This window comes from Nannospalax galili, unplaced genomic scaffold (genome assembly GCF_000622305.1).
Source record: "Nannospalax galili isolate Female #2095 unplaced genomic scaffold, S.galili_v1.0 scaffold342, whole genome shotgun sequence".
Lineage (NCBI taxonomy): Eukaryota > Metazoa > Chordata > Mammalia > Rodentia > Spalacidae > Nannospalax > Nannospalax galili.
The window spans coordinates 2,480,846-2,494,560 of record NW_008349359.1 but is presented as its reverse complement, the minus strand read 5'-3'; the positions used below and the strand labels follow the sequence as shown (position 1 = coordinate 2,494,560).

The 13,715-nt window shown below is 43.7% G+C and overlaps 1 protein-coding gene across 3 annotated transcripts in view; it reads right to left on the bottom strand.

Moving 5' to 3' along the window:
- Positions 1-2,715: 2,715 nt before the first annotated feature.
- Positions 2,716-13,715, bottom strand: part of Stard9 (StAR related lipid transfer domain containing 9) — a 133,127-nt gene continuing 122,127 nt past the window's right edge. The window contains exons 27-33 of one of the 3 annotated variants that reach the window (XM_008846832.3): positions 5,115-5,232; positions 4,833-4,954; positions 4,552-4,616; positions 4,196-4,398; positions 3,916-3,995; positions 3,551-3,709; positions 2,716-3,076 (exon numbers count right to left, since the gene is read on the bottom strand). In XM_008846832.3, the coding sequence (XP_008845054.1) occupies positions 2,975-3,076; positions 3,551-3,709; positions 3,916-3,995; positions 4,196-4,398; positions 4,552-4,616; positions 4,833-4,954; positions 5,115-5,232 (849 nt within the window). In that variant the 3' untranslated portion in view covers positions 2,716-2,974. Of the gene's footprint in view, positions 3,077-3,550; positions 3,710-3,915; positions 3,996-4,195; positions 4,399-4,551; positions 4,617-4,832; positions 4,955-5,114; positions 5,233-13,715 lie in introns of those variants that run through there. The other 2 variants (XM_029570256.1, XM_029570257.1) reach the window with 2 other exon arrangements.

Below are 13,715 nucleotides of genomic sequence, written 5' to 3'. Positions count from 1 at the left end.
AACATTTCGTTTGTTTTTTTTGTATTTTTGAGACAGGTCTCCCTGTAGCCCCACCTGTCCTGGAACTCACTATGTAGACCAGGGTGGCCTTGAACCCACAGAGATCCGCCTGCCTTCGCCCCTTAAGTGCTGTTATTAAAGACATGTGCTACCATGCACAGCCTGTATGCAACATTTCTTAAAAGTTTGCAGCTGTCAAAGTTTTCTTACCCAAGGAACAGTAAGAGTCTGTGAACCTAAAGGGATCTGCTTGTACTACCAAAGCAAGCCAGGAAATCCCAACACAGCAACTGGTCGATGCCTCTCCTTCCTTCTCTTACTCATCCCAGTCATCTCTTTAAAATTCTTGCCTAATCTCTTCATTTTTGAAGCCCTTCATCTTTGTCCTTTAAATCCGGTCTGAATACCTGAGCATCAAACGGGTTTGGGTTTTGGTTTTAGTTCTGGTGATTTAGCACTTACTCTACCACTGAGTTATACCTTCAGATCCCTCAGTTTTTGCAGCACTGGGGATTGAACCAAGGGCCTCATGCAAATGTTCAACCACTGAGCTACAAGTTCAGGAGACAGTTTTAAGAAATGGTTTGTTTGAGGCCAGCCATGGCTACATAGTAAGACCCTGCTTAAAAGAAAAAATGTTATTTTTTCTTTCTGTGCCTAGAAACCAGTATTATAATAATGTGGTTCAATCATAGCCCTGCCTCAAAGTGCTTTGAACCCTGGTGAAAATGAGCAACCCTTCAGGAAAACCTGAAGCCCTGAAAATTGCTCTGATGGAAGGGCTGGCCCATAACCCAGTCCCTAGTCCCAAGTGAAGGTGTGCTGAGTTCAAACAAAGTTCTTGGGAAATTTCTTTCCCCTGGCCTATGTGAGCCTTACAGGTTACACCAAGATTACTGAGACAGACAGCTAATGAACTAGTGAATCAAGATTCCTTTCTGTGTATCTATACTAATTCTCTAAGCCTTAGGGTCACCTGGGGCTTCCTAGAGCTGAAAATAGCTCCCCAGGCCTACCTAGGAGAGGATGGAGCTCCCCCTAAGGTGATTGTGATGCTTGCCAAAAATTGAAAACTACTGGCTAGGCCAAAGCATATCTTGCCTTCTATATTTTGCAACAGAAATAACTTGTGATTTTCTATAGGATCAGCCTCAATACAGTTGACCCTCAGTATCTTCTATTTTATTTATGCTGAAGTTGGGCAACATCTGGTTGCTTTTTCATTTTAGTATTATGTGCATGTAAACAGAAAATCTCACCCTGGACCGTGAGATCTTGCCATGGTGACCCCAGGGTAAATTTTGTGGCTATCCTACAAAAAGAGGCAGGAGCTGGGTACAGTGGCTCATGAGTATAATCTCACCCTTGGAGGCTGAGGCAGGAGTATTGCCACCAGTTTGGGTCTATTGTAGCCCAACCTGGGCTACGTACAGAGTGAGACCCTGTCTCAAGCAAGAGAGGGAAAAAAAGGAAATGTGGGCATATATAACGGGGTATATTACATAAGTGTTACCAAAAAATTAACCAGAAAAATTAATTCAAAAGCAATTTTTTAAAACATTCATTGGTAGTAATATAAGGTAAGAGAAAAATCCTGAAAACACAGAAAAATACATTTTACTACACTGTGCAGAAATCTACCCTTTCACCAGGCTTGTCAATCCCCATGAGAGTACCCTTTCCAGGAGATTTGGAGTGACAGAACTAAAGAGGAAATTTCTCACCCCTGTTGCTTCCAGATGAACATGACAAATCTTCAGTGCTCAAGTTCAGCCAGGCTAAGATACAAGAAAACCTGTTCTCCATTCTGTCCTAGCACAGGCAGATTTAGAACAGTAGACAGTTGTGTTTTTGTTTTTCCATCTTTTTGAGACAGGGTCTCCCTGTAGCCCCAGCTGACCTTGAAAGACCAGGCTGGCCTTGAACTCATGCTGGGATCAAGGGTGTGTACCCCCACCCCTGGCAGACAGTTGCTTTTTTTTTTTTTTAATTGTTTGAAACAAGGTCTCACATATCCAAGGCTGGCCTCCAACTCTGTGTAGTTTAGTATGATTTAAACTTCTGATACCCCTGCCTCCATTACCAGAATGTTGGGATTATAGACGTGCCACCACACCCGGCTCAGCCAATAAGATTATGAACATGGTATCTTATAATCCTAGCATTTGGGAGGCTGAGGCATAAGTACTGACCCAGGTTCAAGGCCTGCCAGAACTTAATTCTCTCCTACCTTTAGAAGTCTCTTTTTTAAAATCTCTTTGAAATTCCTCTTGCCTTGTTAGCAACCACCATCTAGCTGCCCCTATCCCCCACTGGGCCTCAGCAAGCCAGGCCCCACAACCTGTGCTCTACAGTGGTTTCTCATTTTACTGAGCTCTAGGTTGACTGCTCCATGCTAACAACACTCTGCACCCCTGACTGACACATACTAAAAGAAGGGGTGGTGGTGGTTAAGTATGAGTAGTCAATCATTTTGTAAACATTCAATGGAGAGAAAAAAAATTCGGAATCAGTGTTATGGTTTGTGTAGTTGATTCTTTAAATGCTTTCTGATTTGGTCCTTTCTGCCATTCTCATAATGGAGCTGAATGCTGAAGGCAGGTCCAAGCATAGTCTTAGCCAGTGCTTGCCTGCCAAGGAGGCACCTTGCCAAGGCATTGCAGTCCTCAGCTCTGTGGTCTGTGCTCTTCCTGGTCCTTGAGCAGTTGGTGTGCCACTGAGTCCCAGAGACAGATAGGAAACAAAGGTGAGTTGAGTTTCGTTCTCTGACAGCCAGGGTCAGGAGTTCAGGTTGCTCACTCTTCAGAGGCGACCAAGTACTGACCAGGTTTTTCTGGTAACCCTGATTTGGCCATCTGTATAACTGGCCACCACAGGTAGCCTAGGCTCTTCTTGCCTCAGCTTGCAGAAGGAGCTGTAGAGTCTCAGGTGTCCTGGGCCTACATCTCAGCAGGGTGATCTTTACAGCCCAATGCTAACTTCCGAGGAAGGAAGCCAGCTTGGCCACAACCAGCGGTTGTTGTTTGATAAAGGAGCTTAGGAGATGAGGAGGGAAGCCTGGTGCACCCAGTTCTACCTGAAATCAGAGGGAAGAATTCAAGGTGCAAACAGACCTGGAGAAGCCAAGGCCTCCAGCCCCAAGCAGCCACTGGCTGTGGTGGTTGAGGATGCACCTCAGACTCCACTGGCCTGGTAGTCTTCAGCACCCCTAGGTTCAGATCTGAACACTAGCTTTTACCTCCTAGTGACAATGTTTGAGTTGTGAGCGTGAATGGTGAGCTGCACAAAATGCATGAATGAGGGTCTGTCCTGCCACTGTTTTTACCTGGCAACAATTTGCTTCCTGAGGAGGACCCCGTGCTCAACCATGGGATATGTCGCCAAGTCTCTGGTGCCAGCAGTGTCAGGGTGACAAACTCATTGCTCCCTCCCTGATTCCCATTATGGACCTACTCTCAGGCCAAACAGCCTTGGCCACTGAGGGATGCTGTGCAGTGGGACACAAATATCCTATGGTGTGCTATGAATACAGAATACAGGGCTGTATCACCTGGGCCAGGAAGATGACTCTGGTGATTTCTTTCCCCTCCATGGTGACAGGTTGCAGGACCCAGGCACTGGGAAGGATCTCTCCTCGGACCATTTTTCTACTGGGCCTTGGCATGGATGTGTCATATACAGACTGTGCTGCCATGATAGACAGGTGCCCCTGAGGACAGAGAGAGATGTGAGTCCTGCGTATGTGACAAGGGACAGGCTTAAGTATAGTCAGTATGGTAGATGATAACCCTGTGCCAGCCTACCCTGGCACCAGCCTCAGTTTCTCCCTCCCTGAAAAGACCCAATGCCTGTTGACTATGTCTCACAGCAGCCCAAATTCATCCCGTAACATTTTACCACCCACAGGGTAGGCACCTCTTTGGCTTCCACGCAGACACAGCAGAAATCTCGCAGCTGCTTCAAAGCACACAGTGTGGTATCACACACCAAGTACACTGGAGGGACAGACAGATTTGTCCTAAGTCTTTCCATACCTAGGAGCCTCCCTTCAGCCCATGACTGGACCCCCCAACACAATCTAGGCTGAGCAATCTGGACTTAACCTGAGTTCCTGGTCTCTCAACAGTGCTGCTTCCAACCCTTCACCTCTGATCCCTGGCTAGGCCCCATGGAAGACTTTCTCCCTTGGACTTACCCAGACTGATGTTGTTGGTTACCCGATGATGCAGTCTTGCTGTCTGGATGGGCTTGTGGTACAGAGGCCACAGGGTGGGGTCACTCACGACTGCCCACACATGAGAGAGTGGTTGGGAAACCACACCTGCACCCAGGAAGCCGTGTCGAGTAGAAGAGAATTCCTTGTAGTAAAGCTGCACCTCCTGCTCCTCACCCTGATAGCTGGGGGACACAGACGAAGTGCAAAGAGGAGCCAAGAAATGGATTCCCAGAGTCACAAAGCAGGAGCCTGGGGTGAGGCGCTCCAAAAAGCCAGGGCAGAGAAGGGAGAAGCCAAGAGGGATAGAAGGACTGAAACACTGCAAAGGAACTTACTTCCAGCCAGCTGTTGCCTGGCGGCTGAAGAGGTTATGTAGATTACCTGAACAAGCAGCCATTACCTGGGGACACAGTTGCCATACCCAAATTAGTAGGGAGAGTACACCCAAGCCTCCATGTTCATCAATCTAGCTAGCATTTACTAAATGCCCATTTGTCGAGATAGCTCCTGAAGAAGCCATGACTTGAATCTGCCCGGCTCCTTACTTCCCCTGATCCAGTAGAAGTCTGGCTACAACAATGGGAGAAAAGGGGAATGAGCAGGGGCAATGACTCACATCAGCCATTGACGTGTCAATGATATGCTTGGCCAAATCCTGGTAGGAAGAAGAAAAGCGGGTGCCCAAGCTAGAGGGACTGGATGGAGAACAGAAGCCACTGCCCATGGAGGCTCTGCAGCCTACAACAAATAGGTAGAAGTTCTACAATGGCTGTGAACACCAGGGCTTCAGGACAGCAGAGCTCCAAAGGGTCAGAGACATGAGGCCAATCATTTCCTATGTTCTAGCATGCATCATTCCCCAAGTCCCCAGATCTTGGTGCCCAGCCCTCCTACTCACTGTAGGCTAAGCTCCTCCAGGTAGACCCTGTCAGATACAGTTGACTATTCCTCACTGTGGAACGGGCCCGCCAGTCCCCTATCCAAGTGTCTCGGGAATCTGGCACATGAGAGTCCTCCTGTAGAACAGAGTATGCTCAGGACCCAAGAGCCAGAAAGCAGGCACAGACATGTCCCTGAACTGTGCCAAATAGCTTCCACTGTGACACTCAACTTTTGTCTTCCCTATGGGATTTCACGTCGGATGCCCGCAAGAGGTTATAATAGAAACCAGCCAGGAAGACCTCACTTGCCAAGCCACAGTCTTAAGGGTTGCTTGCAGATCGGATTCAGGATAACCAGGGCCTGAGCACAGGGCCCTCTACTGGCTGGCCAAACTCTGGAGTCAGTATGTAGGAAGTCATCTGTACCATAGTGGCAGCAGGAAGCAGGCCATCACTGGAGTGGTTGTATGGGTAGGAAAGTCAAAGTGAAGAAGATGGGGAGGAGAAAAGAGCTCTAAAGAATGCAACCTTGGCCCCTGCAGAGCCTCTGATCTCTGGTTTCTATAGTTAGTACACCACCTCAGCGAGCTCTTAATGGCACAGCCTGACTGGATTTAATAGCACCTGCCATGCTTACCTCTAACATCACTTCCTATCACTTTCCTGAAGAAAACGAAGGACGGACTAAAACATGGGCCAGTGAGAATGCTCAGGAGGTAAAAAGCACTTGCCACAAAGCCTAAGGACCTGAGTTTGACCATTGGACTCACATGGTGGAAGGAGAAAACCAATCTTTCAAGTTGTCCTCAGATCCCCACGTGTGTAGCAGTATGTGTGTAGCAGCATGAACATGGGCACACACACCAAAATATACAAACCAGTTCTACCTTCTTCCTCACTCCAACCCTCCTGCTGCAACAGACAGCAAGTCCTGATTTCTCCAATTGTCTCCATCTCTTTCTCCAATTGTTTCCACCTCTCCCCTCTTCGCTACATTCTATTAGCATTTAAACATGCAAACATCTTTCCTAGCAGTAAGCTTCTTGAAGCCAGTGTTTGATTTGCCGTCTCCCACCTCTCACCTGTACCACACCCAACCCAACCTAGAATCATTTGTTCTCACCATTCCTACAAACAGCAATCACCATGGTCTTCAAATACTGTGGGGGCAGCTATCATCTTCCAGGCTAATCTTCCTGCATCTTTCAGCAGGCTGCAACCAGTCAAGACCTGTTCACCAAGCCCTGTGGGCTCCACACTTCTACCCCATGACCCTCCCAGGTTCTTCTGTTGATTGTCCACCTCAACCACAAAATAGCATCTTAGGTTTTTTTCAAGTTTAGCCAGTATCCTAGGTGATCTCACCTGTTCATAGTGCCACACTGATTGATGACTTCCAGCTCTAGTTATGAATTAATACATATTGCTGAGACAACTGGGTAGCCATTTGGAAAACATCAGAGGCCCATTTCATAGTTCATGCCAAAATCCTTTATGCTTTTTGTGGATCACAGATAATAGATAATATTGGGGGTGAAAAATATACATTTTAAGAAAATAAATTTTTAAAAGCCACAGCAAGAAAACATTGGCTAGTATGTAAATAAAATAATTTTGAAGCCATGAAAAAGTTAAAAAAATAGACAACATAAAACTTATGTTCATATATCTTTTATCTTTTTTTTTGCAGTGTCTGGGAGAGCTAGGCAAGTGTTCTTCTACTGAGCTGCATCCCCAGCCTCACCATCTGGCTTTCTAAATTTTTGCCAACTTAATAGATATAACATTTCCCAGTTGGGCATGGTGGTGCACATCTTTAGTCCCAGCACTTAGGAGGCAGAGGCAGGCAGATCTCTGTGAGTTCGAGGCCAGCCTGGTCTCCATAGGGAATCCAGGCCAGCTGTGGTTACAGGGAGACCCTGTCTCAAAAAACAAAAACAAGAGAGACCCTCTCTAAAAAAAAATATATATATATATATATATATATATATATATATATATATATATGAAACATATAAAAAAATAAAAAAAATTTAATTTTTAAAAAATGCATGCCTGGATATTGATAAGGCTGGCCTCTATCTCACAGAGATCCACCTGCGCCACCAACGCCTGGCCTATAACTATTCTTGAACATTGAAAAAAGAAAACTTCAAGCTTTCTTTTCTACAAAAGTATAATGTTGCTATCAAAACCTACTGATTGAAAACCTACTGAATACATCATGTGCACAAGTATTCAAAGTTTAACTAGAGAATTAATGCAAGAATGGTTCCGTATTAGCCAACATATAAGCTGACAAGACTCTCTAATACCCATTCTGAAAAGGAATGCTCTATAAAATAAGAATAGATGCCAGATGTGGTGGTGCACGCCTTTGATCCCGGAACTTGGGAGACAGAGGCAGGCAGATCTCTGTGAGATGGAGGCCATCCTGGTCTACATAGTGAGTTTCAGGCCAGCTGGGGCTTACAGGGAGACCCTGTCTCAAAAAGACAAAAATATTAGAATAAATGAATTCAGTAAAACAGAATACACAGCAACACATAAAACCAGTATTTTCTTTTTATATTTTATTTTGTGTGCAAGTGTATGTATGTGTGTGGGGTGGGTGTACACATGCCATGGCACATATGTGGAAGTCAGAGGACAACTTGTGAGAGTTGATTCTTTTATCATGTGGATCCCTGGGATTGAACTCAGGTCATCAGGCTTGCAGCAAGTACCTTTACCAGCTGAACTATCCTGCCAGCCCCAAATTAGTATTGTATTTATTCACCAATAACAAATATGCTAAGAAAGAAATCATGAAAACATGAGGCTGGAGAGATGGCTCAGCAAATATGAGCACTTGCTGCTCTTGAGAGGATCCAGGTTCAGTTCCTGGCATCCATGTGGGGCAACCACCTGTAATTCCAGTTTCAGGGGATCCAATGCCCTCTGTTGGTCTCTTTGGGTACCAGGTATGCACATGATATATATGCATATATGCAGGCACTCAAACATACAAAATAAAAATAAATCTTTATAAAAAATTATGGAGCTAGAGAGATAGCTCAGCAGTTAAGAGCACTGGCTGCTCTTCCAGAGGACGTGGGTTTGGTTCCCAGCACCCAGCTAACAATCATCAGTAACTCCAGTTCTAGGGGATCCAACGCCCTATTCTGGCTTTGGCAGACTTGCATGACATGGGTGCACTTCCATACATGTAGGCAGAACATACATACACATAAAATAATTCACACCAATAAAAAAACAAATCACGAAAATATTCCGACTCACAATAGCCACAAAATAAATAAAATACCTAAGAATAAACAATTAGGGAAGTGAAAGACCTGTGCAGTAAAAATTGCAAACACCAAAGAAACTGAAGAAGACAGACTGGAAAGGTGGTTCAGCAGTTAAGAGAATTTATTGCTCTTGCAGAGGACCCAACTTCAGATCCCAGCAACCACATCAGGTGGCTCACAACCACCTGTAATTCCAGCTCAGGGATCAGGTTCCATATTCTGGCCTCCACAGGCACCCCCACATAGCATATATTTACACAAACATACACATATACATGAAAACAAAAAAGTAAATCTTTAAAGAAATTGAAGAGGATATTAAAATATGGAAAGATCTTCTAAAAGTTCATTGCTTGGAAGAACTTAGATTTAAAATGTGCATGACATCAAAGTAGTCTACAGATTCAAAATACCATCAAAATACCAATGATATTCTTCAAAGAAATAGAAAAAACAATCTTGTAATTTATATGGAAACATACTCCAAACAGAGAAATCTTGAGTAAAAAAAATAAAACTGGAAATATCCCAAAAAGTATATTTGGCATGACACACAGACCAACCACAGAAGACCCAGAAATAAATGATACATCTGCAGCCAACTGATTCTTCACAAAGGTCTCCAAACAAACATTGGAGAATGGACAGCCTAATAAATACTGCTAGCAAAGACTAGAAACCTGCAAACAGATTGAGTCTGGACTCCTCTCTCACCTGCTACAAAATCAGCTCAAAATGAATGGAAAGACTATCTTTTCTGGGCTTAAGATAGAGTCTTGTTATACAACACAGGGTAATCCTCCTGTCTCAGCCTAGTAACTGCTAGGATTGCAGGTATGTATCACCATGCCAGGCTCTAAATCAAAGACGTCAGTGTAAGACTTGAAACTCTGAAATTACTGAAGGAAAATATACAGGAAAGACTTTGATATTGAGACAAGCAATGATCTTTTGAACAGGTCTCCAAAAAGAGGAAAAGAAACATTTTAAATTGACAACTGAGATCGCATTAAAAGCCTCTGCAAAGAAAATGGTTAGCAAAAAAGCTAGACCTTAAAATCTCTAGATAGGCTGACTAGACTCCAGTGGATGAATTTGCACTGAGGGACATCTTGGTAAAAATGCTTGACTGGCTGGGACTTAACATGTATGACAGAATGCATGAGGTCTGGTAGGGAATACTGGGGCGTGGATGGGGGGCACTAAATTTGATTAAGAACTGTTGTACAATATGTACAATATGCTCAATAAAAAATGGGAATGTGCAAAAAAATATCATTAATCATCATGGAAATGTAAATCAAAACTACAATGAGACAGATGTGGTGGCACATGCCTTTATTCCCATCACTAGGGAGGCAGAGGCAAGTAGATCTCTGTGAGTTCAAGGCAGGTGGATCTCTGAGTTCAAGGCCAGTCTGATCTACATAGTAAAAGCCTGAGCCTGTCAACACACACACACACACACACACACACACACACACAACAACAACAACAACAACAACAGAAACAACTTTAACATTCTATCTCATCCCAGTTAAAATGGCTATTTTATATATATTAACAAATGCTGGTGAGGAGCTAGAGAAAAAAGGAACTCTTTGCTGGGATTAAAGGTATGCTCCACCATGCCCGATGAAAAAGAAACTCTTAAACACTGTTGGTGGGAATGTACATTAGTAAGCTACTGTGGAAAACAGTATGGAAGTTCCTCAAAATACTAGAACAAAGACTGACTACCATATGAAAAATCAGAACAGCATACAAAAGAGACACCTGCATGCCCATGATTACTGAGGCTTTTTTTATAAGAGCTAAGTGCCTGTCAACAGATGGATGGATAAAGAAAACATGGTGTATAAACAGCAGAATACTACCTGGCTATAAAGAAAACTAAAATTCTTTTTTTTTTTTTTACGGAAAACATCAATAGAATTGGAAGACATATTAAACAAAATAAAGCCAGGCACAGTAACACACATCTCTTTCATACGTGGAAACCAAACCAAACAATGAAAACAAAAAAATCATCTGGGGCAGTTTCATAACTGGACAAAGTGATGAGAATAAGTGACTGCTGGATGTTCAGCCACAAATGGAACATCTGTATCAGTCCCTCCAAGGCTCGTGGAACCCCATGGAAGAATGGATGGAAAGAATATAAGAGCCAGAGGAAGGAGAGAGTCATGTAAGGATGCTAACTTCTGGGCATGACATGGCTGCAGCACCCTTGAACTTGGCAACTGTGATTACCTGCACAGGATCTGCACAAGAGTGTGCCTGCCAACACCCTGTCCTAAAGGAAGGAGGAGCTCACAAGGTCCCACCCCTCCCAGAGGATTTATGGTTGATGGTGTAGCCACTGGTGAGGTATCCAGGCTCCTGTAAACAAGCCCTCATCCATGTTCCTGTAACTCTAATTAAACTTATTGTAGCATTTAAAAAAGAGAGAGAGAGAGACATCTTAAATTAGGAGGGAGACTTGTTGGTAAGAAGGGGTTGGCAGTAAGGGGATGGGAATAAAAGATAATGGAAGGATATGATCAACGTACACTGTATGTGTGTGTATATAACTAAAAGAAATAAAAAGTTCAAGGTCAGGATGGAGATATTCCTCAGCAGTTAAGAGCAGTGGCTGCTCTTGCAGAGGACCCGGGTTCAATTCCCAGCACCCACATGGTGGTTGACAACCATCTGTAACTCTATTCTAGGGGGATCCAATGCTGCCTTCTGACCTCTGCAGGCATTGCACAATATGGGTGCACTTACACACATACAGCCAATACACATAAAATAAAAGTAATTTTAAATAAAGACCTCTAGATAGGCTGACTAGTTTCACCAGAAGGACAAGTAGTGGGGAAGAGCTGGGGGTGATGACATCACAGTGGACAGTAGCAGGGATATCAGAGTATAAGGGCTCTAGTAGGGGGAGGGAGGCTATGGGAGGGTGCCATATGGGACGTGGGTGTACAGCTGAATAAGATGGTTTGGGATGTTCTGTGTAATACACACACACACAAATCAACAAATTAAAAAAAATGAATTCCATTACCTTGTTTTTTGTGTATACCAGTTGAAAACAGAGCAATAATTAAAAAGAAAAAATAATTTTTAAAAAAGTTCAAGGTCATCCTTAGTAGTGGGTTAGAGAGCACACTGGAATACATGAGACCTTACCATTGTCTCAAACAAAGGGTGGTGGTATAATTCTCTTTATTGTCTTTTAAAATGAGGGTATATTTCTATTCCTTGCCTTTTGTACTACATGAGTATATTGTTTACACAAAATATCACACTAAAAGCAAAGTGGAAAAAGAAAGACTACTAAAAATGAGCTGGCAATAGATTTACTGACAGGCAATGAAACCCAAAGATTGTCTTTAAGGGGAATAAAAGTGTGACAAAGTATATACAGCATGTTCTTTTTAAAATTTACATTAAATATGGGGCAGGAGAGATGACTCAGTGGTTAAGAATGCTGAATGTTCTTGCCGAAGACCCAGGTTCAAATCCCAGCACCCACACAGCAACTAACAACTGTCTGTAACTCCAGTTCCAGGGGATCTGACAGCCTCTTCTGACCTCCATGGGTATTGCACAACACAGGTGCACTTACCTACATGCAGGCAATACACGCATACACATAAAATGAAAATAATAAAATATTTTTTTAAAAGCCGGGTGTGGTGGCGCATGCTTTTAATTCCAGCATTCAGAGGGCAGAGGCAGGCGGATCTCTATGAGTTTGAGGCCAGCCTGGTCTACATAGTGAGTTCCAGGACAGCTGGGCCTACAGGGAGACCCTGTCTCAAAAAGACAAAAAAAAAAAAAAATTTACATTAAATGTATATGCTGGACATGGTAGCACTTGCCTTTAATCCCAGCACTTGGGAGGCAGAGGCAGGTGGATCTCTGTGAGTTCAAGGCCAGCTGAGGCAATAGGGAGACCCCGTCTCAAAAAGACAAGTAAATAAAGTGTATGTGCATGTGTACATACATACATGCTATAGCATACATGTGAAAGCCAGAAGACAATTTTCAGGAATTGGTTTTCTCTTTCCACTGTGTGCCTCCCAGAATCGAAGTCAGGTCATCAGGCTTGGCAGCAAGCACCTTTATCCACTGAGCCATCTTGCTGGCTCAGGTACCACTTCCATGTTCATATGGATTGCACAAAGACCTCAGGAAATATATATGACACTGGCTGAGATAATTACTTCCAGGGAGGAAAAACATGCACCTGATGTCACATGGCTTTTGTCACTGTTTGGATATTGTTTTCTTTACTGTGTGAAGTTTAATTTATAACATGAATTTCAAATATTTATCCTCAGCTAGATCTTACCATGAACACTCAATCTATTTCCAGCTGCCTTCTTGATTCTAATTGGATTCTTCTTGATTACAACCTGAATTTCTCAGAGGCACCTTCAATCCAGTAAGTAACTATCAAACTGACGACATTCCTTACAGAACCCAGTCCTCCCTCCAGTATCCTTCATATTGTTAGCATTGCCATCACTTCAACTTCTCAGGCCAAAAGTGAGTACCAGGCTGCTGAAATGGCTCAGTAGGTAAAGGTGCTTGCTGCACAAGCCTGATGCCCCAAATTCCACCCCACGTAAAGGTGGAGAGAGCCAATTCCACAAAACTGTCCTTTGACCTCTACATACTTGCTGTGGTATGTGCCCCTACACATACTATACATCATACACAAAGTGGATGAATGAATGGAGTGCTATTCTCAGCTCTCTTTCTTGCTCCCATATCCAACCAGTCACCAAGCATCTGCTCTCTCTTTGTTGCACCCACATCTGTTCATCTTTAACAGCGAGCATTCCCCATCTTGCTCAGTTCTGCTACGGTCCATCCAACAGTCTACCCATAGCTGCTCCACCACCTTACCTTACAATCCAGTCATCCCCAACTCCTATGCAAAAATTTCAGCAGCTTTTAAAAAATAACCTTATTTTTTCTTTTTAAGAAATATTTCTCTTTTATGTGTATGAGTATTTGCCCACATGTATGCATGCCTGGTGGTAGAGGCCAGAAGACTGTGTTGGATCCCCTGGAACTGGAGTTATAGGCAGTTGTGAGCAGTCATGTGTTTGCTGGAAACCAAACCTGGGTCCTCTGCAAGAGCAGTCAATACTGTTAACCACTGTGCATCTTTCCAACCCTCAAGAGCACTGGCTGCTCTTGCAGAGGACCTGGGTTCTATTGCCAGCACCCACATGGTGGCTAACAACCATTGGTAACTCCAGTTCCAGAGGATCCAATGTCCTTTTCTGACCTCCGAGGGCATTGTACAACCCAGGTGCA